The sequence below is a fragment of the Callithrix jacchus genome, chromosome 5, assembly GCF_049354715.1.
Source record: "Callithrix jacchus isolate 240 chromosome 5, calJac240_pri, whole genome shotgun sequence".
Lineage (NCBI taxonomy): Eukaryota > Metazoa > Chordata > Mammalia > Primates > Cebidae > Callithrix > Callithrix jacchus.
The window spans coordinates 5,998,541-6,026,100 of record NC_133506.1 but is presented as its reverse complement, the minus strand read 5'-3'; the positions used below and the strand labels follow the sequence as shown (position 1 = coordinate 6,026,100).

At 51.4% G+C, this 27,560-nt stretch overlaps 1 protein-coding gene and 1 non-coding gene across 2 annotated transcripts; both read left to right on the top strand.

Moving 5' to 3' along the window:
• Nucleotides 1-298: 298 nt before the first annotated feature.
• On the top strand, nt 299-27,560 carry BPIFB1 (BPI fold containing family B member 1). Its single transcript, XM_002747276.6, has 16 exons — nt 299-339; nt 2,979-3,137; nt 5,647-5,788; nt 6,680-6,787; nt 7,759-7,908; nt 8,702-8,783; nt 13,820-13,883; nt 16,240-16,325; nt 17,905-18,084; nt 18,981-19,034; nt 19,536-19,694; nt 22,150-22,217; nt 23,006-23,051; nt 24,198-24,261; nt 25,205-25,281; nt 27,398-27,560. Exons 2-16 carry the CDS (start codon nt 3,011-3,013, stop codon nt 27,455-27,457), a joined length of 1,467 nt encoding a protein of 488 aa, XP_002747322.5. The 5' UTR covers nt 299-339; nt 2,979-3,010; the 3' UTR covers nt 27,458-27,560.
• LOC118154393 (U6atac minor spliceosomal RNA) lies at nt 1,707-1,828 on the top strand. The gene has a single exon (XR_004744257.1). It is a non-coding gene; the product is annotated as a U6atac minor spliceosomal RNA (small nuclear RNA).

Below are 27,560 nucleotides of genomic sequence, written 5' to 3'. Positions count from 1 at the left end.
AACCCCTCTACAAAGGCTCATCCTGTTATGAGCACTAATAATATGAACAGCAGCAGCCACTCACATTTACGGAGTGCTTACTCTGCCATATGCACTGTGCTCTTCTCAGCCTGGACCTTCCTTTCTCCAGGCCTCAGGAAGCTGGAGTCCCAAGGTTGCCTCCAGGCGGGGCTGTGGTTCACCTGAAGCCACAAATATTTACCTTGGAGACCTTGGCCTGGTCTGAGGCCCCTGCCCAAAGACAAAGCCTGTGCTGGGGTGTGCAGGATATAAGACTGGACTTCCAGACCCACTGCCTGGGAGAGGAGAGGAGCAGGCCGAGGACTCCAGCGTGCCCAGGTAAAAGCAGGGAAGGGCTGAAAGCCTAGGTTTCCAGGAAGGTTCCGAGCTAGAGATACCTGTTGGGTTCAGGTCAGGAGCACAGGGGAGGCTTGCCTCCCCGGGAAGGGCCCTGGGTGAGTCAGGATCCACTGAGGATCAGGGACAGGTGTAGAAAGGTACCCAGCTCCCTTGCTCAGAGGACCAAAGAGTGGTGACGAAGGGATGGGGCTGGCTGAGTCCTGACCTCGTCCTAGGGACATAAACCACTCTGCACATACCAGTTGCTCTGTGCCCAGCTGTGTTAGGTGATGCTGGGGCAAAAGAAGCATTAGTTACAGAGTTTGTCCCTCCAGGAACTCCCAGTGTAGGATAATGTGGAGCCCAAGGAAGACCCAGGGACATAGGAGTGGAGGACAGTAAACGAAGCGTTCCTGGAAGAGGTGACCTGTTGGTTGCAAAGCCAAGTAGAGGGTGGTTGGGAAAAGGAAAAGAGAAAGACATTCCACAAAGGGGATGAGCATCAGCAAAGGCCAGGAGGTGCCCGATGGCAGGGCGTGTGCCGCGCCTGGGTCTGCGGAGGAGAGGCTTTTCCACAGGAGGGAAAAGGGGATGCTATCATCCTCGTGGGTCCCTGGCTTCCTCCGATCTGAAGAGCACAGAGCAGTGTGTGGAGATATTGGAGGACACACAGGGTCAAGGTGTTTGCAAGAAAAATATGGAGTGGGGCTGCAGGGGCGCCTGGATGCGGGAGTTTCACCTGTCTCTGGCTTTGGCTGCACGATGCCTCCTTCTGACTCCAATCTTAGTGATAATAGCTGTCATCATCGTAATGGAAGCTACCACGTGCTGAACGCTTGGGTATGCCAGGCCATGAATAGACTGTCTCATTTAATCTTCCCCAAAAGTCTGCTGCTACTTAAGTACCATAATTATTCCCCATTTTACAAATGAGAAAACGGAGGCTCAGAAATGGTAAGTCATTTGTCGAAGATCACAGAGCAAGTGGTGGCAGCGGCCTCCAACCAGGGTCCATCCGGCTGCCAAGCAGGTGGTACTTTCCCCTCCACCCTCAGGCCTCCTAACGCTAACGTGTTCAGCTTAGCAGGCTCAGCTTTCCAATTCTTTCAGGGCTTCCGGGGGCTATGCATTTATTCAGCAGCCATTTATTAAGCACCTGCTGTGTGCCAAGCATTATGCTGGATGTCAGGGACACAGCAGGGAGCAGGCAGACCCAGCCCTCCCTCCCAGAGCTCACAGGCTGGTCAGGGAGGCAGAGGCTGACTCATTATTGCAAGGGCCTCAGAAGAGCTCACACTGCTCCATGGCACAGGAGACATGTCATACAGATGCCATATTTGTCTTTGGCAACAAGAAAGCCACATGCTGTGTTGTATGAAAGGAGAGAAGGTTAGCACTCCCCTTGTCAAGGTTGGAAGGGGCCCTCGGGCCTGACGACATGCATACAGTTAAGAAACCCACATGCTAAACCAAGCAACGACTCAGATCTCTGGGTCAGCATCTCCGCTCCCTCCAAGCAGGACAGTCCACAGGGCAGGAAGTTCCATGGGGGGCTGGCAGGCAAAGCCAGGGTGCGAGCTGGAGAGCTTGGGACTGGGTTGCAGGTGATGATGCCTCACCCCTGTGGAGGGAGGAGACAGAGCAGCCAAGGGACTAGAATACCCCCAAGCTCCTCTCCCCAGCATGGGCCACAGGCGCTCTCTCTCTCTCTCTCTCTCTCTCTCGCTCTCTCTCTCTCTCTCTTCTCTCTCTCTCTCTCCTCTCTCTCTCTCTCTCTCTCTCTCTCTTTCTCTCTCTCTCTCTCTCTCTCTCTCTCTCTCTCTCTCTCTCTCTCTCTCTCTCTCTCTCTCTCTCTCTCTCCCCCCTCTCTCTCTCTTCTCTCTCTCTGTCTCTGCCCTTTTTTCCCTGGTTCCAAGGAGCCACTCAACCCCTCCCCAGCCTCCCTAGTATTGTGGATTAAACAAACAGCTTTTTCACAACATTGAGTCCTACCTGGCTCCTCGTTTCCTTCCTGCCTCCAACCTTCATGTCCTGGACCCCAGGACAGCGTTTCTCCAAGTGTGGTCCAGGGTCCCTGTCTGCAGGGCAGGGGAAGCTTTACAGGGAAAGTGAAAAATCTTGGCAGGGTTTTAAAGAATGAATAGGAGTTCATCAGGGAGATATGGGAGGAGAAAAGCATTCCGGGAAGCAGGAAGAGCAAGGGCAAAGGCACAGACCCAGAGAGAAGAGAGTATGTTCTGGGAACTTCCAGCCACTTGGAACTTGCTAGAACAAGGGGAGAGAAAGCAGGAGATGAGGTCAGTGGAGAAGGGACCATAGCGGATTTGAAGTGTCGGACTGAGGGATGGGGGACCCAGGAAGCAGAAGCACTTTGTTCTGAGGATTGTTGCTGGATGTTCTGTAACGAAATAGCTAATATATTCCAAGTGCTTATGTGTGAAAGACACTGTGTGCCAAATGCTTTCCAGATATTAACTCAACGCTGTGAAGTAGGGGTCATCATGCCCATTTGGCCACATGAGCCCAGGCAGTTAACCACTGCACTCAGCAGCCTTTCCTGGACACCATGCCCCAGGTCACCAGGTGTCGTGGGCCTGCTCTTGGCCTCTCTGCCTCAGGGCTCTCTGTGCTTACCCCAGGTCTGGTCTGGCATCTGCCACATTGCTCTCTGATGCCTGGAAAGATGGCCGGCCCGTGGACCTTCACCCTTCTCTGCAGTTTGCTGGCAGCCACCATGATCCAAGCCACCCTCAGCCCCACTGGGGTTCTCATCCTCGGTCCAAAAGTCATCAAAGAAAGTAAGTTTTGGCCCTCATGACCTGGCCGCCCTAAGACAAGGGGGAAGGTGGAGCAGCCTCCCAAAGGAGAGAGAGAGCTCCTCATCACGGGGACTGTGCAATGCATGGCTGAAATCCCAGGACTTGGGTGAACATGAGTGAGTTATAAAGGTCTGGAGTGTCTGTGATCTCAAGAGTCCACGATTCCAAGATTCCCTTCTTAAATTTCACAATTCCAAAACCCTGAGCTTCCACAGACTGCAGAAGGAGTATGCGGCCACTGAATGCAGTGATGCAGCTGCCCCTCCCCCTGCCCTCACCTGAAATCCCATCCTCAGAGTACCCCCTCTTAGTTAAACCTAGCATCTTCCTTGTCCCCACAGCAAAGACCCTTGACTGTGAGTGTGGCGGCCTGGGCCCCAGGCACAATGTCTCACTCTCCAGCTCAGGGGCACTGGGCCTGTCCCTGGGCCTCGGCTTCCTCCTCGGGACACAAATAAGAGGGCCTACCTCTCCTCACTGGGTCGCTGGAATTGACTGGATCTTTATGAAGGCTGTGACCATGCTTCTCAACTCAGCACTTCCGATGCTGCAGACCAAACAGCTTTTTATTGTGGGGGGTGTCCTGGGCATGTAGGATGCTTAACAGCCTCCCTAACCCAACTGTGACAACCAAAAATGTCCCCAGACTTTGGCAAACGTCTCTTAGGGGACAGAATCACCCCAATGGAGAACCACTGCTCTAAAGTGTCATTCCCTTAGAGGGGACTCATCTGTCCACTCTGGAGAGCCACCTGAGCACTCAGAGGACCAGACCTTTGCATTCAGGGGACTCGGGGCTGGGTCATGGCCACAGGGGCAGGGGCAGGTCCTGTGGAACCAACAGGCTCTGTAGCCAGAGGATGGAGTCCCAAGTAAGGACAGGACGCAGCAAGCTCTGGGAAGCTGGAGGGAGGCAGAGGTGGCTGGGTCCAAACTATGAAGCTCAAGGCTGTGGAATTTCAGCCAGAAGGAGCTTAGAGATGAATAATCATGCTTTAGGCTCTCCTAAAAGGAGTTGTATGCAAGTGGTTGGTTTTGATGATAATCCCAGAAACACCTACAGGAGTGTGGCGAGGCAAGGTAGGGAAGGGAAGGCATCCCAAGCACGTCCAATCCAGGTACCACTGTGGGGACTGGAGCTCAGTCCTGCCTAGCAACTACATCTGTTAGGGCCAATCAGAAGACAGAAACCACACGGTCATCCCAACAGGTAAGTTTAATGTAAAGAAGTATTACCAGGAGATTGGAGGAATGGAGAATTGACTAAGAGGGTAGAGAGAGCGAGCTCTAAAGGACACCCTAGGGATGAAAGGGGTAGCCAAGGACAGAGCAAGCTTACAAGCAAAGAATCCTCCCCAGCCCTCATTGCAGAGGGTGTGGTTGAAGCCCAGCTTGTGGTTGAGAAGCTTGCTGGCTTGTCCCAGGCCAGAGCTGGGCCACAGTTGGCAAACTGAGGCTAGTGAGCAGAGAACTACCTGCCAGGGAGCTGATGAAAGTCTCTGGGAAGCTGCCCCTGGAGGAGGGGGGAAGCTATCTCTGGGAAACCACCTAGAAGCTAGCCAGGGTGCCCGCAGAACTCACTCAGCAAAAGCCACTGGGCAGTGGCACCATAGGAACCTGGTAAGAGGAGCATACCAGTGCCATGAGGGGAAGCCCCTCCCTCCCCAACACCCCTCCAGAGCCTCCACTGAAAAGGCTTAACATTGTGCCAAATGGCAAAGAAGGAATATTCAGAGGGCCCAGCTCCATTACCACCGCAGGCAAAGTGAGAGGCAGTAACACAGGAGCTCTGAAACACAGTAAGGGACACACATCTGAGCCATCCTGACTGAGGGGTGAGGGAGCTGAGATATTGATACACCAATTCTCACCAATCACTGGCTGAGTTCTGCTCCTAGGGCATCAGCTCTCCAGCACCTCTAACCTGCCCTGCGCAGGAGCCGGATGGGCTCCAGCTGCTCATGGCTGGGACCAGAATCCAGGGCTCCTGACCCGTATGCCTCTGTCCTGGCCCCTCCTTCCTCTGCTCAGCACCTGAGGCTTTTGGACCATACTCCTGTAGAATATGGATGCCAGACAATTGCTAACAAGTGTGCTTTGGCAGCAAAACAGCCCCAAACAGGGCTTTGTGGGTTCCCTGGCTCTTGGGCCTGGAAGTGCTTGCCACTGGTTATGGGGGACGAGTGTAGGTCCAGGTGCTGTGTGTAGTGGCTGATGCTCCTCACAGAGGCTGGCAATGCTTAGGCATGTGAATGACCCCAGCCTCACTCTTGATGTGAAAACGACCCATTTGGGCCACTATCCTCAAGGCTACATCTACACTGTGGGGACTGGCAAGCTGGTCCTGACCTCCATCACAGTAGAGATAGCTGAACCCTCGTCTTATCTCAGGGAACCCTGAGTGATACGTCTCCCCAGCCTGGAGCCCCCACCAAGCCTTGCTTCTTGCCCCTCCTCTCGGGCCCTAATTCCTGGGTTCTGCCTCCAGAGCTGACACAGGAGCTGAAGGATCACCACGCCGCCAGCATCCTGCAGCAGCTGCCGCTGCTCAGTGCCATACAAGAGAAGCCAGCCGGGGGCATCCCTGTGCTGGGCAGCCTGGTGAACACCATCCTGAAGCGCATCATCTGGTGAGTGGAGTGGGACCACACCAGGAGCTAGCCCCTGCCCACACCTCTGCCCAGGACACATTCTGCATGCTCAGTCAGCCGGTCTGCAAGCAAAGCCTCTCCCTCCAGAAGCTCCCAGAATAGTTAACAAGAACCGTAATACAGTGACGCAGGAACGCTAATACAACAACCCAGAGCAAGGCCGGGCATGGTGGCTCATGCCTGTAATCCCAGCACTTTGGGAGGCCAAGGCGGGTGGATGACCTGAGGTTAGGGGTTCGAGACCAGCCTGGTCAACATGGCAGAACCCTGTCTCTACTAAAAATACAAAGATTAGCCCGGCATGCTGGTAGGTGCCTGTAATCCCAGCTGCTAGGGAGGCCAAGGCAGAAGAATCACTTGAACCCAGGAGGCAGAGGTGGCAGTGAGCCGAGATCACGCCATTGCACTCCAGCCTGGGCTACAGAGTGAGACTCTGTCTTAAAAAAATGGGAAGGGATGAGGTGATGCTTCTCACTGGAGGTGACAGTTGAGCCAAGGACTCAATGGTCACCAGGAGACAAGAAGCAAATGGCATCCAGGTAGAGAAATCAGCCTGGGCAAAGGCATGAAGAAATGATAGTCAGAATGGCTGGAGCTCAGACCTCAAGGTGAGGAGTAAGGCATCAGCAGGGTCAGGTCACAGAGGGTCTTATGAGTCAGCTCAAGGAGCTGGGATTCACCACTTAGAAGAGAAGGCACCATGACAGTGTTGTGAGAGCGGTGGAGGCAAGACTGCCTAGAGAGAACTGGACAGGACTAGGGTTCCACTGCTGCCCAAGCACCCCACGGAGATGGGAAAGATAGACAGGGAGTAGGCTTGGAAACAATGAGGAGAAGGCATGATTCTGATCTCTCCTGATTCCCATCCAGGCTGAAGGTCACCACAGCTAACATCCTGCAGCTGCAGGTAAAGCCCTCGGCCAATGACCAACAGCTGCTTGTCAGGATCCCCCTGGACATGGTGGCCGGATTAAACACGTGAGTGTCCCCACCATCAAGTAGAGTAGGCCTGACAGGCTCATCTGCTCATTCCGTCTCCCCCACCCCCACATGCAGGTGTCCGGAAAACAGAGTTCCAAGTGGAGAGAAGAGCAAGGGCAAAGGCCCTGCGGCAGGAGCGAGCCTGCCTCGCTCAAAGAATGGCAGAGACAGCAGGAAAGAGAGAGGGGGGCGTGCTGGGAGAGGAGGTCAGCCGGCAGCCGAGGCCAGATCGTGCAAGGCCTTGTGGGAGAAGATAAGGACCTGGCTTTTGCTGAGTCAGATGGGAGCCAGGGAGGATTCTGAGCAGAGGAGGGATAGGATGTGCTTTAACATTTTTAAAGACTCCTAGCTGCTATGGGAAAAGAATAAAAGACTTTCGAGGGGCAAGAATGGAGACAGGAAGGCTATCCCAAAGCTGCTGCAACAATTTGGGAGGAGACGACCATGACTTAGACCAGGGTTTGGGGCAGGCAGGTGCTGAGAAGTTGACTGGATTCTGGATATGTTTTGGATGTCGGTGGGGACATCAGGATATCCCGGCGAACTGAGTATGTGTGTGTATGCGAGGGGAGAGAGAGGGAAGTCACGGATGACTCCACAAGTTTTGCCTGCACCACTGGCAGGGTGGAGTGGTCAGTAACCAAGACAGGGAAGGCCATGCGAGGAGCAAGTCTGGGGGAAGAGCCAGCCCAGTGTTGTGTGTGCTGAACTCGAGATGCCCATGAGACATTGGAGCAGGGGGCTGGGGGAATGTTTGGAAGCTGCCAGCAGATGAAAGGCATTTAAACCAGAAAGGAATCGGAAAACTGATCCTGGGACATGCTGGGGTGCAGTTGGGTGGAGATGAGGAGAAACCAGCAAAGGAGACTGAGGAAGGAGATGAAAGCTGGAGGACAGAGATGGATGGCAGGTTTGCTCCGGCATGGGCTTGGCTGGTGCTCACACGGTCAGGTGCCTCCACCCTCCAGGCCCCTGGTCAAGACCATCGTGGAGTTCCAAATGGAGACTGAGGCCCAAGCCATCGTCCACATGGACACCAGTGCACGTGGCCCCACCCGCCTGGTCCTCAGCGACTGTGCCACCAGCCAAGGGAGCCTGCGTATCCAACTGCTTAATAAGTGAGTGTCACCGGCCGCCAGCAGGGCTCACACCCTTCCTGGGAGGAAAGCCAGGCGGTGGATTCCCCCATTTTACAAATGGAGAACACTGAGGCCCAGAGAAAGAAAGGACTGATCCCCTCCTGATTCCTGATCTGGGGATCCTTCCAGGGAATCTATGATGCCAAAGGAAGTTCAGGACATCAAGGTCAGAAGCAAAGCTGGTGGGTTTCAGGCATGACACCAGGAGGTGGGACAGATCTTGAAGGGGGAGCCCTAGAAGCCCCTCCAAACACCCGGGACAGGCATGGGTGGTGCTAGGGGTAAAATCAAAGGCTTTGGTCAGGGGGATGCATTCTCTTCTTTTGTTCTCCAGGTGATGGTGGCCAAGTGGCCGCCCTGTGTCTCACCTTCCTTACCTGTAAAGTGCAGGTGATGACACCTTCCAGGCAGCAGTGAGAGAACTGATCAGGCAACAGCCATTGGCACTTAGAACAGTGCACGGTGCATGGCAGTGCCCAAAAACATGGTGCCCCCCCTTCCCTTCTTAGCAGGAGGACAGGGAGAAATGCCAGCTCCCGTCATGCCAACGCCCAGCACAAAGTTCTAATGACAACACCCAGCCGCTGCTTTCTGATAACTCTTTGCCACCACCTACACCTGGCTCAGGGGCTACCCCTAGCCCCATCTCTAACGAGTCATGTGACCCTGGGCAGTTTCCTTCCTCCCCTAGACTCAGTTTCCCCCTCTGCAAAACAGAGGGGTGATCATCTCTGACCCTTCTTAATGTCTTTCCTGCTCTCCTCCCTGAAAGGCTCTCCCTCCCGGTGAACTCCTTAGCTCAGCAGTTGATGAATCTCCTAGTGCCAGCCCTGCCTCAACTGGTGAAAAACCAGGTGAGTGGCATCAGGGCCTCTCGTGGACATTCCACCCACTGTGGGGCTTGGGTAGAACTGCAAGCTGGTACTAAGTGACGAGTCTCCTTGGGTGGGCTTTGCTGAAAGAATTATCTGGGGCTGGATAGCAAAGGGTATTGGAGTGGGGTGGGCCGTTGACCCAGGCTGGCGGTTGAGGTCAAGGTCAGGGGACTGCTCAAAGTCAGCCTGGAGCCCTTGAACAGTGAGGTGCTGAGAAATTTTTAACAATTGTCTCTGGAGGGGTTGTTGAGGGGAGGCAACCTGATTTGCAGCTTTTGCAGATTTCCCTGGTAGAAATACTCCCTTGTGGGCCAATTTTAGGCTACCAGTGTGATGTCACGCACAGAGTTTGGAAAACATGTACGATAGCACACGATTGTATATTTCCACCAAACAGATAGACACGCATGACCTCAGGGGTAATACATAGCAGTGAAATGCAGCAAAAGAATTAGGAAGAAATACATTTTAAGTTTTTATTAAATTTGTTTTAATATAATTTATTTAATTGTAAGTTTACATATTTAATTTTTAACAATCTCTGGGCTTAGCCCCCAACTCAAATAATTTGTGGAAATTTAACAATTGGTTCTCAAAAGCTAGTACAAGCTGGCTCTAGCACACCGTTGTCACATATCAATCTGGCTGTGGTCTTCAGGGCTGCACCACCCACCAGGTCCTATTGGATTATTTTTCTGAGTCAATGAACACAGGTGACTCTCACTTTAATTGTCCCTGTTTGTCACAGGTATACTAAAACATCGTAAACTGAATTCACCCACATTGATTGGTGATTTCCATTGTAAATTCCAAGATGTGTTCATAAAAATGAGCCCCAGTTCAAGGGTCAAAACACCTTGTCAAATAGCTAATATTTCTTGTAATAAGACTTTTCTTCTTTAATTTTTGTTTTGAGACAAAGTCACCACGGAGGGAGTGTAGTGGCGCAATCTCAGCTCACTGCAACATCCGCCTCCCGGGTTCAAGCAATTCTCGTCCCTCAGCCTCCCAACTGGCTGGGATTACAGACGAGCATCATGCGTGGCTAATTTTTATGTTTTTAGTAGAGACAGGGTTTTCACCATGTTGGCCAGGTTGGTCTCAAACTCCTGACCTCAGGTGACCCGCCCTCCTCAAGCCTCCAAAGGTGCTGGGATTACAGGCAGGAGCCACTGCGCCTGGCAATTTTTTTTCTTTGAAAAGATGATGTAATAACCGAAACAATTTGGGGAAAAAATACCCATAATCCTTTTACTTTCATCTAGGAGCTCTTTCCCTTCCTACCTCCACCCACATGCGCCAGTGTTTTTATGAGACTGGACTTGGTATCAGCCTTTAAATCAGATCTATGTTTCGAAGTCACATGTAATACTTACAATTATTAGATAGGTACATTGTATTTAATAATTCACAAAACCCTTCCAGGAAATTCTTTTTAAAATAATGTGGTTTTGTAAAATGGACTTTAAAATGACAGTAGCAATATTTAAAACAGTATTTTAGGCCAAGGCCAGTGGCTCACGCCTGCAATCTCAGCACTTTGGGAGGTCGAGGTGGGAGGATCCCTTGAGCCCAGGAGCTTGAGACTTGCCTGAAAAACATAGAGAAACCCCATCTCTAGAAAAAATAAAAAATTATAATAGCTGGGCATGGTGGCGTATGCTTGTGGTCCCAGCCACTCAGGTTGCTGAGGCAGGAGGATCGCTTGAGCCTAGGAGGTCGAGGCTGCAGTGAGTCCCAATTATGCCACTGCACTCCAGCCTGGGCAACACAGCAAGACCCTGTCCCAAAAACTAAATAAACAAATAACAAAATGCTTTACATAAACAGTGCGATTTTATTAAGAGCACTTTAAAACAATGGAGATTTTTATTTTTCTCCAAATTGGCTTCCATGTCCTTACCTTCAAGAAAAATACAGTAAAACATTTCATCTCCATTTTGTGAAATATACATCAGCTGTACAGTATAGAATTACATATTTGTTTCTCTGTTAAGCTGGAGTTAAAGATTTTCTACTTCTGCTTCTGCACTGGTAAAATTTATGAGTAGCATGTGTAGTCAGAGGAAGATCCATTATTTTAACAGTCTAAATATCTACATTTGAAAGAGGCCAGGGAAAAATAAGTGAATAATCAATAAATAAAACTCAAATAAGATCTGAGAAGGTTAACTTCAGAAGCAATATTGATTCAGCCCAGTTCAAGCTACCTTTCTCCAGCACTTTTTTGGAAGAGCATGCGGAGAAACAAAGAGAGAATCAAGAAAAAGGGAGGGAATGAATATAATGAATTAACGAATTGTGTGATACAATGAATAGAATGAACAACGAATATGATGAATTGTGTGACATCAAAGTTAAGACAATGGCTTCTTATAGTTAGAATATTGAGAGCCTGACCCCTTAGCAAATGTATATATCCAGGGAGTTCTTTTAAGGGAACCCAAAAGTGAAAATTTGGTAACATTGGAATTTTCTTACATAAGAAAGAAAGTGTGTTTTTTCTTTGAATAATTTTATTTCTGCATTTTAAGGTGGGAATTTCATAAAGTAGGACTCAGTTGTAAATTTTCTTCCCAGCCTCCAGCAAAATTGTATTTTATCTAGCATCACACTTTAATAGTTAAAAATATATTTTCTACTAGAAAAGATGACAAAAACTTGAAATTATACAATGCTCCTTGCATAGTATCTGTCTTCAGTGGTGAAAAGCTAAGTAGAAAGAACAATGTGAACAAACCAAAATTCCATTTATCATCAGCAAATCCGCAGTGTTCACTGGATTTGATATGATAGTCATGGGAACATTTTATCTGACATAAAGGGAAAAGGCACGGACTTTAAGAGGTGAACATCTGGTAGGGGCTCATTTAGAAAACGTTGAGGCCAGGTGCAGTGGCTCACACCTGTAATCCCAGCACTTTAGGAGGTCGAGGCCAGTGGATCAACTGAGGTCAGGAGTTCAAGACCAGCCTGGCCAACATGGCGAAACCCCATCTACTAAAAATACAAAAATTAGCTGGGCATGGTGTTGCATGCCTGTAATCCCAGATACTCGGGAGGCTGAGACAGAAGATTCACTTGAACCCAGGAGGTGGAGGTTGCAGTGAGCCGAGACTGTGCCACTGTACTCCAGCCTGGGCAACAGAGAGAGACTCTATCTCAAAAAAAATTTTTTTTTAATAAATAAATAAAAGTAGGATGATGGGATGACTTGCTTTATATAATTGTGAGTATTCCATAAGATGCATGAAAAGAATCTGGCTAGGCTGGGCTTGGTGGCTCACGCCCAGCATTTTGGGAGACCGAGGCGAGCAGATCTCCTGAGATCAGGAGTTTGAGACCAGCCTGGCAAACATGGTGAAACTCCACCTCTACTAAAAAATACAAAAATTAGCCAGACATGGTAGCGGGCACCTGTAATCCCAGTTTCTAGGGAGGCTAAGACAGGAGAATCACTTGAACCCGGGAGGTAGAGATTGCAGTGAGCCAAGACCACGCCTGCACTCCAGCCTGGGTGAGAGAGTGATACTCCACATAAAAAAAAGAGAAAGAAAGAAAAAAAAAACTGTTGAAATCTTTCCAGTGGGTCTCAAGCCTGGTTGCAGATCAGAACCATCAGAACCTCAGAAGGCTTTAGAGAATACTAATGGCTCGGCCCTTCCCCGGATTCAGACGTAACTGGTCTAGCTGGGGTCCTAGTATCCCAGAGGACTCTACTGTGAAGCCAGGGTTGAGACCTGCTGGTAGAAACGCAGGATGTGGAATCGTGGGATAAAAGGCAGAGGCTGCCCCAGGGACGGCTTTTGGGTGAGAAACGGGCTCCCCAGGCGGTGCCTGCTGGGATCTCAGAGCCGAGATTCTTCCATGTCACTGGGTTCTAGATTGGCAGTGCAGCTAGGAGCAGGGAACGGGTTTTCACAGGAGTTACCGTTTCTCCAGTGCATTGCCACACCTCGAGAGCACACAGCGTGGGTCAACAAGACAAAAATGTCCTCAACAGTCTTGGAGCACTGCCCTGAAGAGTGAATCAAATGTCTGACCTTCTCCCTAAGCCGAACAGCTCAGGGCAGCATTAGGTTAGATCAGAGTTTCTCAGTCTTGGCACTACTGACGGTTTGGCCTGAATAATCCTTTGTGCACAGAGGATGTGTAGCTGCATCCCTGGCCTCTACCCACCAGATACCACTAGTACCCTCATCCCTTCCAAGCTGTGACAACTACAAGTGTCTCTAGAAATTTCCAAATGTCTCCTTGAGGACAAAATCGCCCCCTGTTGAGGACTGCTGGCAATTTCAGGAAGAGAATTGCTCAGTGAGCAAAGGCAAGTGTTGGGCTAGAAAGCCACAAAGGGCGCAGAGATTGCTCAGGAGTCAGGTCGGGTCTGCCTTGCTGGCCTCTGTTCTAGAATATGACATGTGGCAGGAATTCAGTAGCAACTTGCTATACAAAGAAACAAATTCTCCATTTAACTCTTTTTTTTTTTTTCTTTTAAAGCAGTCTTGCTCTGTCACTCAGGCTGGAGTGTAGTGGTGAAATACCAGCTCACTGCAACCTCCACTTCGCAGGCTCAAGCAATTCTCATGTTTCAGCCGCCTGAGTAGCTGGGATTACAGGAGTACACCACCACGCCTGGCTTTTTGTATCTTTAGTAGAGATGAGGTTTCGCCATTTTGGCCAGGCTGGTCTCAAACTGCTGACCTCAAGCAATCCACCCACCTTGGCCTCCCAAACTGCTGGGATTACAGGCGTGAGCCATTGCGCCCAGCAAGAAAAGGAGTCAGAGAGGGAGGGCTGATGGCAGGCCAAGCACACCTGGGGCACAACCACTTCAAAAGGTCCCAGATGGTCCTGCAGGCTGGAGTAGACACACCAATGAGTCCTCAAGCCATGGATGGAACCTAGGTGGCCATGGGCACAGCAGCAGGACTCAGGCTGGGTGGGCGGGGCACAGGTTGCTGTGTGGCTGCATTCTGGCCCCTCCCTGATGGAGCCCCTCATTTATGCTGTTGCAGCTGTGTCCCGTGCTCGAGGCTTCCTTCAATGACATGTATGCAGAGCTCCTGCAGCTGGTGAAAGGTAGGTGCTCTGCTCTCTCTCCCACCTTTTCCTTTACAATGGAGCTGGCCTCCAGACCCTGACTCCACCAAGGGGAGGCCTCCCCAAGTCAGGCCCAGCGGCAGGTGAGAGAAGCAACAGCTGATTCCTGCCCAAGGTGCACAGACAACGTTGCCACGACTAGGACTTTGTGAGCTCCTCTTATGTGTACAGTGGTCAGGCCAATGGATACACCAAGTTCAAATCCCAGCTCTGCCCCCGACTTGCCCTATGACTTTGGGAAAGCTACTTTACCTCCTCATCCTCGGTTCCCTCATCTATCAAATGGGGCTTAACCATCCCTATATCATAGGATTGTTCGTGTAGAATAAAAATCTACAGGGAAGTCCCGGGCACAGAGCAGGTGTTGCGCCTAGCACAGAGAAGCACTCAGAAATGCATGCTAAATGGATGCATGGATGGATGGATGGATGGATGCATGGATGGATGGATGGATGGATGGATGGATGGATGGATGGATGGATGCATGGATGGATAGATGCATGGATGGATGCATGGATGCATGGATGCATGGATGGATGCATGGATGGATGCATGGATGGATGGATAGATGCATGCATGGATGGATGCATGGATGGATGGATGGATGCATGGATGGATGGATGCATGGATGGATGGATGCATGGATGGATGGATGCATGGATGGATGGATGCATGGATGGATGGATGCATGGATGGATGGATGGATGGATGGATGGATGGACAGATGGAAGGTGCTAAGACTATAAGCATGAGCCACAAACGCAGCCCCCAGACTAGTTTTTATGGATCCTTTGGAAAGCTGCAGCTTTAAATAGTTTTATCCATTTCACTGCAGTGTTGAATTTTCCCTCCATCCAGGGTTTGAGGATTCTGAGAATTTAAAGCATGGCTTAAAAACTAAGATATTTGGTTTAAAAAATAAAAATCAGAGATGATTTGAAGCGGGAAGATGAAAGGAGGTCATTTCTCCCTGCCCCGGAGTAGTAGACATGGGAGGACACAGGCTTCTGCCCCCACTTCCACAGTCTGCCTTGCTCAGGCCCCCAGAGTGGAAATTGGCAGGGAAGAAGAAAAGCCTACCAACCGCTGCTTGGGATCAGAAGAGGCTCATTCCAAGGGCGACCGGAGAGGAAAGGGGAGAGGAGAATGGCATGAGAGTGCACTGAGCACCCACAGGGCATCTGCCATGAGCCAAGCCCTCCTGCTGGGTGTTTCACGGGCACCGTCTCACTGACTCCTCAGACAACTCCATGAGACAGCAGTCATGACCCCACTGCACTCTGATGAAACAGGGTCCAAGCAATTAGGTCATTGTCCAGGCTCACAGAGGCAGTTGGTAATGGGGAAGACTTGAGTTCTGAGTGGGTGTGATTCAGATTGGGCCGTTACAAGGTGCCAGTTCTATACATGAGGCAGGAATTACTATTCTACTGCCGCTTCTTTCCTTTCTTCTCTTTCTTTCTTTAAAATAATTTTCACAGGAGTCATGTTCATCTTCTCTGTGTCATTCCAATTTTAGTACAGATGCTGCCCCAGCGAGCATTATACCCTCATTTTAAGACGAGGAAACAGATTCAGAGACAAGCAGAGACTAGCCAAGGTCACTGAGGCTCAAACTGACGTCCAGCTGGCTCCTCTGCTGCCCTGAGGGTGGGCCCGGAGGTCTACCTGGAGCAGGAGGCTCCCCATCCTCGGCCATGCACCAGGGCAGGTGACAGGCCACCGCCACCTGGTGGCCAAGTGGGGAATTCTGACTCGAACAGGAGATCTTTGGGGGTGCAGAGGAGCCCGTTGAATTTCAGCGTAGATGTTACCAGGCATCTGAGTTCCAAGCTAAGCTTCCTTGAGATCTGGGTGCTCACAGGGTGTCCAGACCCAGAATCTCCAGAGTGGGGGACACAGCTTTCAGTCTGGTGGGGGGCGGTGGAGCATTACAAGCAATAGTTCAGTTTCGTTCCAAACCAGGACTTTGGCACAAAGCCGACTGGGTTCACATGCTCTCCTCGTGTGTCTGTGAACAGGTCAATTCGCTTTCCTCAGCCTTGGCTTCCCATCTGTAAAAGGCGGTAATCATAGGACCTACCTCCTAAGGTTATCACGCAGATGAACAAGGTGACACACGCAGAGGCTCAGCACAGGCCTGGCACGTGGCAGATGCTCCATCAGTGCCCGTCACTGGCATCATTGTTTGTATTGTTATTATCAACATTATCACTGCCTGCTCCTCCCTACCTGTCCCCCGTGCATCAGTACAACTCCACCTGGAAGCAGCCCCCCACCGCCCCTCCAATACTGTCCTCCATCCTGACAGACCTTTCTTCTCATCCCTGAGCAGTGCCCATTCCCCTCAGCACTGACCATCTGGAGTTTGACCTTCTGTTTCCTGCCATCAAGGGCGACACCATTCAGCTCTACCTGGGGGTGAGTGTCCCAGGACCTCAAGGGTGAAGTGGGGACATCGCTGCCCTTCCCTGACCACCAGGAGTCAGACAGCATGGACCTGTATTAGAGAAAATCCTGGTCACTGTTAGGACACACGGGCTGAGAGCTAGAAAAATCACTGCAGGCTGAACACATCCCCCTTAGGCAAGCCATGCTAAGGGAGAAAAGCCAGCCAGTAGAACCCAAAAGCCAAAGAACACCCACCCAGCAGATCTGCCCTCCACCCCCAATTTCCCCGCTCCAGGGGCCGAGTGTTCACACAGGGCCCTCAGCCTTTCTCTCAGGCAAGTCTCTGCCAGTCCCCAAACCTTTGACGATCTTGAAACAAAAGCCAAGGATCCAGAAACAGAGATCTAAGTTTATCTCCCAGCTCTGTGATTCCCTGGCTGTGTGACTGTGGGCAAGTTCCTTCACCTCCTGAGCCTCAGTTTGCTTGTCTGCAAAATGCCAATTATAACGGTCACTGAGGAGAGGATGAAATGAGACCACACAGTGCCCAGCAGACAGGAAGTGTCCAGTAACTGTCAGCTCCCTGTACCATGTGGAGCCACACACCCATGCAGTGGCTGGATGCCCCGAAGGGCCAGACCATGCCAGCAGCATGAATCTCAGATCAGGTTTGGGTTTTTTTGGGTTGTTTTGTTTTGCTTTGTTTTGTTTTTGAGACAGAATCTTGCCCTGTTGCCCAGGCTGGAGTGCAGTGGTGCAATCTTGGCTCACTGCAACCTCTGCCTCCCAGGTTCAAGCGATTCTCCTGCCTCAGCATCCCAAATAGGTGGGATTACAGGCATGTACCACCACATCTGGCTAATTTTTGTATCTTTAGTAGAGACAGGGTTTCACCATGTTGACCAGGCTGGTCTCAAACTCCTGACCTTGTGATCTGCCCGCCTTGGCCTCCCAAAGTGCTGGGATTGCAGGCGTAAGCCACCAAGACAGTTTTTGAGACTGAGTCTACCTCTGTCACCCAGGTTAGAGTGCAGTGGTGCCGTCACAGCTCACTGCAGCCTTGACCTCCTGGGATCAACCTCAACCTCCTGAGTAGCTGGGACTGCAGGCACCTGCCACCACACCGGCTAATTTTTTGTATTTTTTGTAGAGATGAGGTTCCATGATGTTGCCCAGGCTAGTCTCGAACTCCTGGGCTCAAGTGATCCTCCCACCTCGGCCTCCCAAAGTGCTAAGATTACAAGCATGAGCCACCATGCCCAGCCCCCAGACTAGTCTATACAAATCCTTGGGAAAATGGCGGCATCAAATTGTTTCATCCATTTTACTGCAATTTTGAATTTTCCGTTCATCCAAAGGGTTGAGGCAGCTGAGAAGTTGAAGCATGGGAAAAAAAAACTCAGATATCTAGTTTAAAAAATAAAAATCAGAGATTATCCAAGGGGCAAAAATGGAGTAGATGTTTCCAGGCACCTGTGTTCCAGGCTAAGCTTCCTGGCAACAAACGCAAAGAAAGAAAAGAGGCTGAATGGTGTCATTTCCTTGTATGTTGTTACTGGGTAGGCTGTAAGTTAAAATTCTCAGCCCACTTCCTGCTCTGTCTCCTCAGGCCAAGTTGTTGGACTCACAGGGAAATGTGACCAAATGGTTCAATAACTCTGCAACTTCGCTGACAGTGCCCACCCTGGACAACACTCAGTTCAGCCTCATCGTGAGTCAGGACATCGTGAAAGCTACGGTGGCTGCTGTGCTCCCTGCAGAAGAATTCATGGTCCTGTTGGACTCTGTGGTAAGCCTCAGCACAAGACAGAGAATCATCTGTCCAGGCTGCATCATAGGAATTTCCTGAACACAGAGTGCGGCTAAGCGGGAATCCTCCCTATAACATCCAGCCCCAGTCATGGTTCTGCTCCCTGGAATCTGATGCACCTTTTCCTCTACCAAATAACAGTCCTGTGGAATCAAAGGGCATCTTAGACATGCAGTAGTCCAGAGGTGATAAATACATCTCAGATATGGAGTAGTCCAGGGATGGTAAATACATCTCAGATACTGAGTGGTCCAGGGATGGCAGCTGTCTCACTACTCACCACTATGGCACTCATGGCAGACATCACTAATCGATCAGGGTTCTCCTTCCTATTGAGTCTGGATGCTGACACAACCTTGGAATCCTTATTAACAGGGCACAGCAGATAACCAACACCAGTCAGCTATATCGTGCCACCTCTTCCCGGATGACTGATGGGGAAATTGAGGTCCAGAGGGGAAAAGGGTTGGTCCAATGTTATGGGAGGATGGCAGGACTTCAGGTCAGCGGACAGAAAACTGATAACCAAGCTCTTGGGACTGGGATGGTGAGAAAATGGGGGGTGGTCACCAGCTAGCACATTCATGATTGCAGTAAGAATGAAATCACCTCTTAACATCCTCTGAGATCAGGAAGCTGTCCACAGACCTGCAGCCATCACCAGCCCACAGAAAAATCCAGGCCAGCAGGACCCCATGCCCCATAGAAGCTGACCTAGGGGCTATTTTTCCACCAATGACAGACACATGGCCTGGGTCACTGGGCCCACCCAGCTTTTCTGGGGTCCTGGGAAACCATCCTCCCAGCACTGGGGTACGGGAGACATGTCTCCCTGTGCCCTCCAGCTGACCTTCCCCGTCTCCTCTCACCCTCAGCTTCCTGAGATGGCCCGTCGGCTGAAGTCAAGCATCGGGCTGATCAGTGCAAAGGTTGGTCCGTTTGCCATCGGCAGCTCGATGGGTGTTTGCTGTGGTCTGGACACAGGCTTCTGAGGGGGAGAATCTGTGTGGGATTAGTGTTTCATTCCAGCACTGGGACACTCAGACTACATCCCTGTCCTCACAGAGCTTTCCGTCTAGCAGGCCAGTTTGACCTGAAGCAAATCAGCACCTGTATAGTCTTTCCATTACAGGTGCAGTAACTCAGGAGAGGTTCTAGGGGCCATGAGAACACTTCTCTATATCAAAGGGTGTTTGATAGAAACAAGTTTGTGGGCCCCTGATATAGTCTGGGACGTCAGGGAGGCCTCCCTGAAGGGAAGGGTATTCCAGACAGAGGGAACAGAGACCAAAGACTGCAAGAAGGACAGGGTGGCTGGAGCACAAGGGGGAGCAGGGAGGCCAGGAAGGTGGGCAGGAGCCAGGTCACATGGGGCCTATGGGCCATGGTGGGCATTTGGGAGGCCACGTATGTGTCTGATGTCCTTCCAGGCTGCAGATGCTCTGGGGCCCACCCAGATCGTGAAGATCCTAACTCAGGACACTCCACAGTTTTTTATGGACCAAGGCCGTGCCAAGGTGGCCCAGCTGGTTGTGCTGGAAGTGTTTCCCTCCAATGAAGCCCTCCGCCCTTTGTTCACCGTGGGCATTGTAAGTTCAGTCATCTGCGATGTTGGAAGCAACCAGGGAGACCCTTCTGTCCACTTCCCCTGTTCACCCTCTTGCTTTGTTAAACATTTCTATCACTCTCATCACTTAGCAGGGATGGGGGACAGGGAGCTCTGAACCAAGAGCCAGGAGCTTTGGGGACCCAATTCTCCTGGCTCTTTATTAGTCAGGGATCTCTGGCCAGAAACTCAACTTATATGCACAAAAGGAATTGTATTAGCTCCTATAGCTAAAAAGTCTAGATGTTATTGGCTTCAGGAATAGCTGGATCCAGGTGCTCAAACAATATCCTCTTCATTCTCCTCTCTCCCACCTAGCAGCCTTGTTTTCCTCTGTGCTGCCTTGAACCTCAGGCAAGCTATTCCCTCACAAGAGTGCCCCAGGCTGCATCAGTCTCATATCCTATCAGCTTGGCAATCCTAGCAGGAAGAACCTATCTTTCCAGTCCCAGCAAATGTCTCAGGGCTGACTCTCATTGAATGAGCCTGACTCAGCTGCCCATTCTTGAGCCAATCATTATGTCCAGAAAAATGGAACATGAAAACTTTCTGAGCTGGGCCACATACTAGAGTTAAAGGAGTGGGGGCTCCATGCGACCACAGAGATGGGGAGGGGCAATTCCTCTTCTGAAGCATCAGCAGAACTAAGTCATCTCCAAGGAAGTTCTTAGCTGATTTTCTCCATAACCACAGCAGGTTGGATCTCAGTTAGCTTCCATGTGTGGGGAACCTTGAGGGTGAAGGAATGGGGTGGGGGTCAGTCAATGACAAGCCTAGTAGGAGGGTATCTTAGACAGGGACCCTAGAAGCAGAGCCTGAGACAGGGATCCTTGTAGGAGGATTTACTGGGGAAGAGGTCTTGGGAGGGGAGCTGTGAAGGAAGCAGAATGGGACCGGGGAAGCAGGGAGCAAAGATGCCATCTCAGCCAGGGCCGTGCTCTGGCTCAATCCCGCAAGAGCCCTGGAGCATGGATGGCACCACGCTGAACCCGCATTAACCAAGCAAGCCCCACTTGTGTCAGGCAGTCCCATGCCAGTCAGTCACTGGTCACCAACAGCCCCCAGGAATAGGAGGAACATTGCCCCCTAGCAGGGTGGCTCCACTGGTGCAAGGGCAATTCTGCAGAGAAGGGGCAGCCTCAAGCTGGCAGAAGCAACACCCATAGGGGAGGGAAGGGGCTCTGAGCAAGGAACCGGCCGTATCCTCTACATAGGGCAAAGGAGAGGACATGAGGCAGGGCGCATGACTGGGTGCTGGATAAGTAACGCCATCCACAGGCCAGGCGTGGAGGTTCACACCTGTAATCCCAGTACTTTGGGAGGCCGAGGAGGGAGGATCAGTTGAGACCAGGATTCAAGACCAGCCCAGGCAACATAGTGAGACCCTGTAGCTACAAAATTTTTTTTTAAATTGGCTGGGCACAGTGGCTCCCGCATGTAACCCCAGCTACCCAGGAGGCTGATGTGGGAGGGTCATTTGAGTCCAGGAGTTTGAGGTTGCAGTGAGCCATGACTGCACCACTGCACTCCAGCCTGGGTGATGGAGTGAGACCCTGTCTCAAAAAATAAATAAATAAATAAGGCCATCCATGCTTAACCAAGGAGTCAGGGCAGTAGCTGGTAGAGAGTGGGAAGCTAATTATAGCAGGGTTGCTGTGTGCAGCTGTGCAGGTTGCTCGCCACACAATTTCAGGATGCCTTTCACAAATGGTGCCCTGCTCTCTATATGGAAGGGAATCCTGACCCTCAGCCCACCACCCAAGTTGCGGTGGGAGTGGACTGCCCAGGCCAGCCCCACTGCACCATGGCCTGGCCCTTCCATGACCCGGGCAGGCACTCTGGCTTGCTGAGCCCAGGCTAGCCAGACAAGTTTGTTCCCTGGGTGCAGCTGACCTGGAGCTAGACCCAGCTCGCTGCCCTGAGGGTCACCCAGCCCAGAGGTCAAGCTGATGTGTCTCTGGAGCCCGTGTATTTGGGAGCTGGCTTGGCTTCCACCTTTCCAATAGTAATAACAGTGGTGAGCATTTACCAGGGGCCGGCTGGCTCTCTTCGGCTTTCCGCTTCCTCACCTCGACAAGGAGACGATGACAGGACCCGCCTCACGGGGTTGTAAGGATCAAGGAGATGATCGTCTCAGCTCTGAAACCACTACCTGACACACAAGAAGGGCTCCATGCCTAGGGGCTGCTGCCATCATCATCTCATCAACATCATCATCCCCCACAACAAGCCTAGATTGTCATCTGCTAAATGGGAAGTGGGTACAAGTATTATCTCATTTAATAGATGAGGAAAGTGAGGCCCAGGGAGGTCACGCCCTTTGCCAAGGTCACAGAGCCAAGAACTGAGATTCAGACCCCAGAGCCTCCCTGCAGAACCGCTAACTCCACACTCAGATCCTCTTTAGGGCAATGGGGTCTGGGCTTCTCTTGTTGCAGGAAGCCAGCTCGGAGGCTCAGTTTTACACCAAAGACAACCGACTAATACTCAACTTGAATAACATCAGGTAAGCACACCTATCACTGTGAAGACTCTGCTGATGGAAATGACTGGTGACCATGGGTTTCTTTAGACACCCCCTGTGTGGCTGTCAGGTGAAGGCTGCTCCAGGGCGGGCAGGGAGGTCCTTCCCGGACACTCCTGCTGACTGAATGAGAGGGAATGGGGCGGAAAATGAAGCGGCCTCTGCAGCAGCCACAGTGCAGGCAAACCCCAGGCCAAGGGCAGCCCCCTCTGGGAACCTCCCAGGCCATGGCGGTGCACCTGCCTTCTGCATCCTGCCTGTTCTCCCATCTCACTGCTTTCCTATGGCCCCAGAGTGAGTGCAGGGCTGCAAGCTCGAGCCTCTGGGGACAAGTCAGGCCCAGGGCTGTTTCAATCAGCCCACACAGGGCTGGACTTGTTAATATAAATGAGTTGTGAACATGTCAAATCAGACTTCTGGCTGCCATGTGCCCACAATCCTACATAGCAACAAACTGTCGAGCCGGGAATTGGGGCGCCCTTTGAAAGGGCTCGGGCTTCCTTGTCCACCTCAACCCTGACTCCTAAGGTTGATTTTTCTGCTCCTTGGACTGCTATTTGTTTTCTGTGTCCCCCCATGCCACCCCACCCCACCCCTGCCGTTAGAGTGCAAGCTCCACGAGGCAAGGACTTCGTGTGGTTCACAGCAATATCACTAGAGCCCGCACTGTGCCTGGCACATAATGGGTGCTCAGTAAATCACTGTTGAATGAATGGATGGTGAATGAGTGGGACTCCAGGGGCCACTCTCATACGCATCTTCCATTGCAGTTCTGATCGGATTAAGCTGATGAACTCTAGGATCGGCTGGTTCCAAGTAAGTGTTAACAGGTGGTGCCTGAGGGCACCAAGGACGGCCCGGAATGGTCCACTCTCAAAAGAGACACTGCCCAGGATTTGCTTGGAACAAGGTCTCCACAGAAGCACCACGGAGGCTGGCTGGGCTCCACAAAATTTCAAATTCCCAGCTAGAGTGTTTACACAGAACCCACTGTGTGTCAGACACAGCTGAGCACGCGCGCGCACACACACACACACGCACACACACTTCCACTCACAGATACACACTTTCTTTTTCTTCTTTTTCTTTTTTTTTTTTTGAGACAGAGTCTTACTCTGTCTCCCAGCTGGAGTGCAATGGCACAATCTCAGCTCACTACAACCTCTGCCTCCTGGGTTCAAGTGATTCTCCTGCCTCAGCCTCCTGAGTAGCTGGGATTACAGGCGTACACCACCATGTCCAGCTAATTTTTGTATTTTTAGTAGAGACAGGTTTTCACCATGTTGGTCAGGCTGGTCTTGAACTTCTGACCTCATGATCTGCCCACCTTGGCCTCCCAACGTGCTGGGATTACTGGTGTGAGCCACCGCGCCCGGCTACACACTTTCTTTCGGTGCAGTTTGATCCTGAATTAGAAAACAAGTGCCCTTGACTCACAGTCTCATTCTGTGCACGCAGACGCACCTCAGCACCCTAGATAGCCCCTTCCTGCTGGGAGTCAGACTGAACCCAAGACTTCAGTCTGCCGTGTTTTCTCTGGTTTTTCTGATTTGTTTTTCACCATTTTTGACTAATAATTTAAAACAGGAAGAGTTCCACCTGCAAATCATGACTCCTGGCTTCCCTTTAGAAGCCAGGAGCTCAGGCAATGCAGGGCAACATTTCCTCAGGGCAGATTCAGCTGCAGCAGAGCGGTGGGGCCCCTGAGGATGGGGCATTCTCCAATGTACCCCAATCCCCCACCTACCAGGCCCCAGGGGAGGCTGAGTTCATGCCCCACCCCAGCCCTCCGGTCCCTGGGAGCCCCCAGAGCTCTGACCAGCAGGGGACCTGGAATTCCTGCATCTCCACCAGCCACCCTCGCCCATGGGGAGGAGCTGTGCCCACGTGGAATGAATGATGGAGGTGTTGGGAACTTCAGGTCCTCAGCCAGGGTGACAGTGCCCCTTCTCTCTCTCACAGCCTGACGTTCTGAAAAACATCATCACAGACATCCTCCTCTCCATCCTGGTGCCGAACCAGAATGGTGTGTACCTCTGCCATCTGCGCCCCTTTCCCCAGGGCCTGGCTTTACTGCCCTGCCTTCATTTCCATGAATGGGGCCCCTTTCATTCATTTCCCAGCCACCCCTCAGAGCCTACTTCCAAATCCACCTCCTCCCAGGAGCCTTCTCACTCACCCAGCTGGAAGTGACTTCTCCCAGGTCTGTCCTCCCAGCACAATTCCTTTGCTAGTACCAGAGGCTAGGCTTGTAAAGATGAGCCACGAAGTGGCCCAGCCTCACAGGGTTGGAAGGAGGCAGAGGTGTAAGCAGACAACAAGAGCACACAGGAGACACCGCAGCAGACCTGGGTTCAAGGCCTGTTCCCCCTCTTGCTGGTGCCTGGCCTTGTTTGAGCTGCACAATCCTTCTGAACCTCAGTTTCTCCATCTGTAAAATGGGGATATAGGAGTACCTTCTTTAGAGCACAAATCAGGGGGTGTCTGGCACAGTCAGTGCTCAACATTTCTTAGCCACTGCCGTCCTTGGCATGTTACTTGTGTTACTGGCGGAAGAAGCAGAGAGAAGGTGAAATCACTCTAATTCAGTCCTGGTTTGTGGAGGTGGGAAGAGTTGGTAACCTACAGCAGCTCCACCTTTTTAATTTCTTTATTTTATTAGACTAGAAAATCTCAAAGTATAGAAATCTCTGCTGGGGATGATGGGAGCCCCTGATGGTTCTGGAGCAGGAGTGTGAAAGAATGTGAGGACTGCATTTTGCAAGGGGCCAGAAGCCAGTTCTGGGGCAAAGCGAGGGTAGATGAGGCTGGGTCGATGCTGGGGCCAGAGAACAGGCAAGCAGACGCAGAGGGGGCTGTCTGATCAGGCCTGCCAGGCCTGGGCTCCCCTTCAGGAACCCTGAGCCTGCTCCCCAGCTGCCCAGTCTCACCCCAGACCCACCAGTTTCTGACCATGTTTGCTATTTCAGGCAAATTAAGATCTGGGGTCCCAGTGTCGATGGTGAAGGCCTTGGGATTTGAGGCAGCTGAGTCCTCACTGACCCAGGTGAGTGGGGTGTGGGCCTAGACATCCTGCCCCAGGGAGGGCACAGTCACCACTGAGAGCCCTGGCCAGGAGGTGGGGCCTGTGCTCCAATCCCAGCCTGTAGGTGACCTGGGTAAGTCCCTTCCTGTCTCAGGGCCTCACCTCCTCATCTACAAGTGACAAGGTTGGCTGTGCTGAGGATGGGACCCTCCTAGCCTGGGGTCAGTACACTTTTTCCACCCCTTGTCATTCATTCATTCATTCAGTAATTTAGTAATTCAGTAAATATTTTTTGAGGGTCTTCTATACGGAAGGCATGCCTCTCAGTGCTTGAGGCCACTGAAATGAATAAATAAAAAACACCCCCATCTTTGTCGAGCCTACCTTCTAGCAGAAGACACAGATATAAACCCTAAAGATATAACATCAGGCTGAACGGAGGAAGGCTGAAAAGTAAAATAAAGCAGGCTCAGGAGGAGAGAGTGATGTCAGGGAAGGGGTGCTGCTTCAGACAGGGGGTCAGGGAGGGCCTCTCTGAGGAGGCAGCGTTTGAGCCAATGCCTGAGGAGGTGAGGGGTGAGCCCTGTGGGTAGCTGAAAGGAGTGTCCTGTCAGAGGGACAGACAGAATATTAGGCCGTTCTTGCACTGCTTTAAGAAATACCCGAGGCCAGGTGCAATGGCTCACACCTGTAATCCCAGCACTTTGGGAGGCTGAGGCTGGCAAATCGCCTGAGGTTAGGAGTTCGAGACCAGCCTGGCCAACATGGCAAAACCCAATGTCTACTAAAAATACAAAAATTAGCCTCCCGAGTAGCTGGAATTACAGGCATGGTGGCGGGAACCTGTAATCCCAGTACTCAGGAGGCCGAACAGGAGAATCACTTGAACCCTGGAGGCGGAGGTGGCAGTAAGCCAAGATTACACCACTGCACTCCAGCCTAGGCAACAGAGCAAGGCTCCATCTCAAAAAAAAAAAAAAAAAAAGAAAAAGAAAGAAAAGAAAAGAAACAAAAGAAATACCTGAGACTGGGTAATTGATAAAGAGGTTTAATTGGTTAATTGGCTCACGGTTGTGCAGGCTCCACGAGGCCCCACCTCCAGCATTGAGTGCCACAGTTCTACATGAGAATTGGGCAGGGACACAGACCCAAACCATATCAGACGTCAAGTGCAAAGGCCCCGAGGCAGGGATTGGTGGTGTTCCAGGAAAGATGAGGAAGGAGGCCAGGAGCTGAGGCAGCATCCAGGGCAGGTACTGCATAGACTTGAGATGCACACACACACACACACACACACACAGACACATGCACACATACACCTATACACACATACATACACACATACACACATATATACACACACATACACATGCACACATACACACATACACACATGCACACACATACACACACGCACACACATGCCATGTGGCCATATGGTTTCAGTTCAAGGCCATGATCGTGTCCATCTTGTCCATGCCTCTCTCCCCAGTGTTCAATAAGGCCTGGCACACAGTAGGTGTTCAATAAATGCTTGGTGAGCAAATGACTTTCCATGGCATCTGCTGGGGAGAGGAGCTATGGCAGTGTCACCCTCACTCTCAAATATGACCCTTAAGAAGAACAGCCACATCACTGTGTGCCAGGCTCCGGGGCATCTCTCCCCATCTAGAGTGGAGCCCAAACTCCAAGAAGACAGGGGTTTCCATCTGCTCTGTTCCCCATTGTACTCAATGGTTGCACACAGTAGATGCTTAATAAATGCCTGCTAACTGAGATGGGCACCCTCTTGTCATTAGCTCATGCAGAGGATGGGCCCAAAGCAGGGGGTGATCAAGGCAGGTGCTGAGTGCACATCCCTCTCCTGCCACCTACTGAGTGCTGACTCTGGAAAGGGGCTTGCCATCTTTAATCTCAGTGTCCCCATCTGCAAAATGGAGATGACGTGAGGACCTGGCATGGCATTAATGTTCACACACAGACCCTCCATCCCTGACCCTTCCAAGAATTCTACATTTGTGGGCTCAGGTCATAGTTCCCCAACGCCAGTAGTCACCTTGTGGAGGACAAAACCAGCATAAACCACAGGCAAGGTGTTAAAGAAACCTGTTTTCTGACTTTTCCCCTCCAATTCCAGGATGCCCTGGTGCTTACCCCAGCCGCCTTGTGGAAACCCAGCTCTCCTGTCTCCCAGTGAAGACTTGGATGGTGGCCATCAGGGCAGACTGGGTCCCAGCTGGGAGTTGGGTCCGAGCTCTGTAGACCAGCCCTCTCTGCAATCAATAAACATTTGCCTGTGA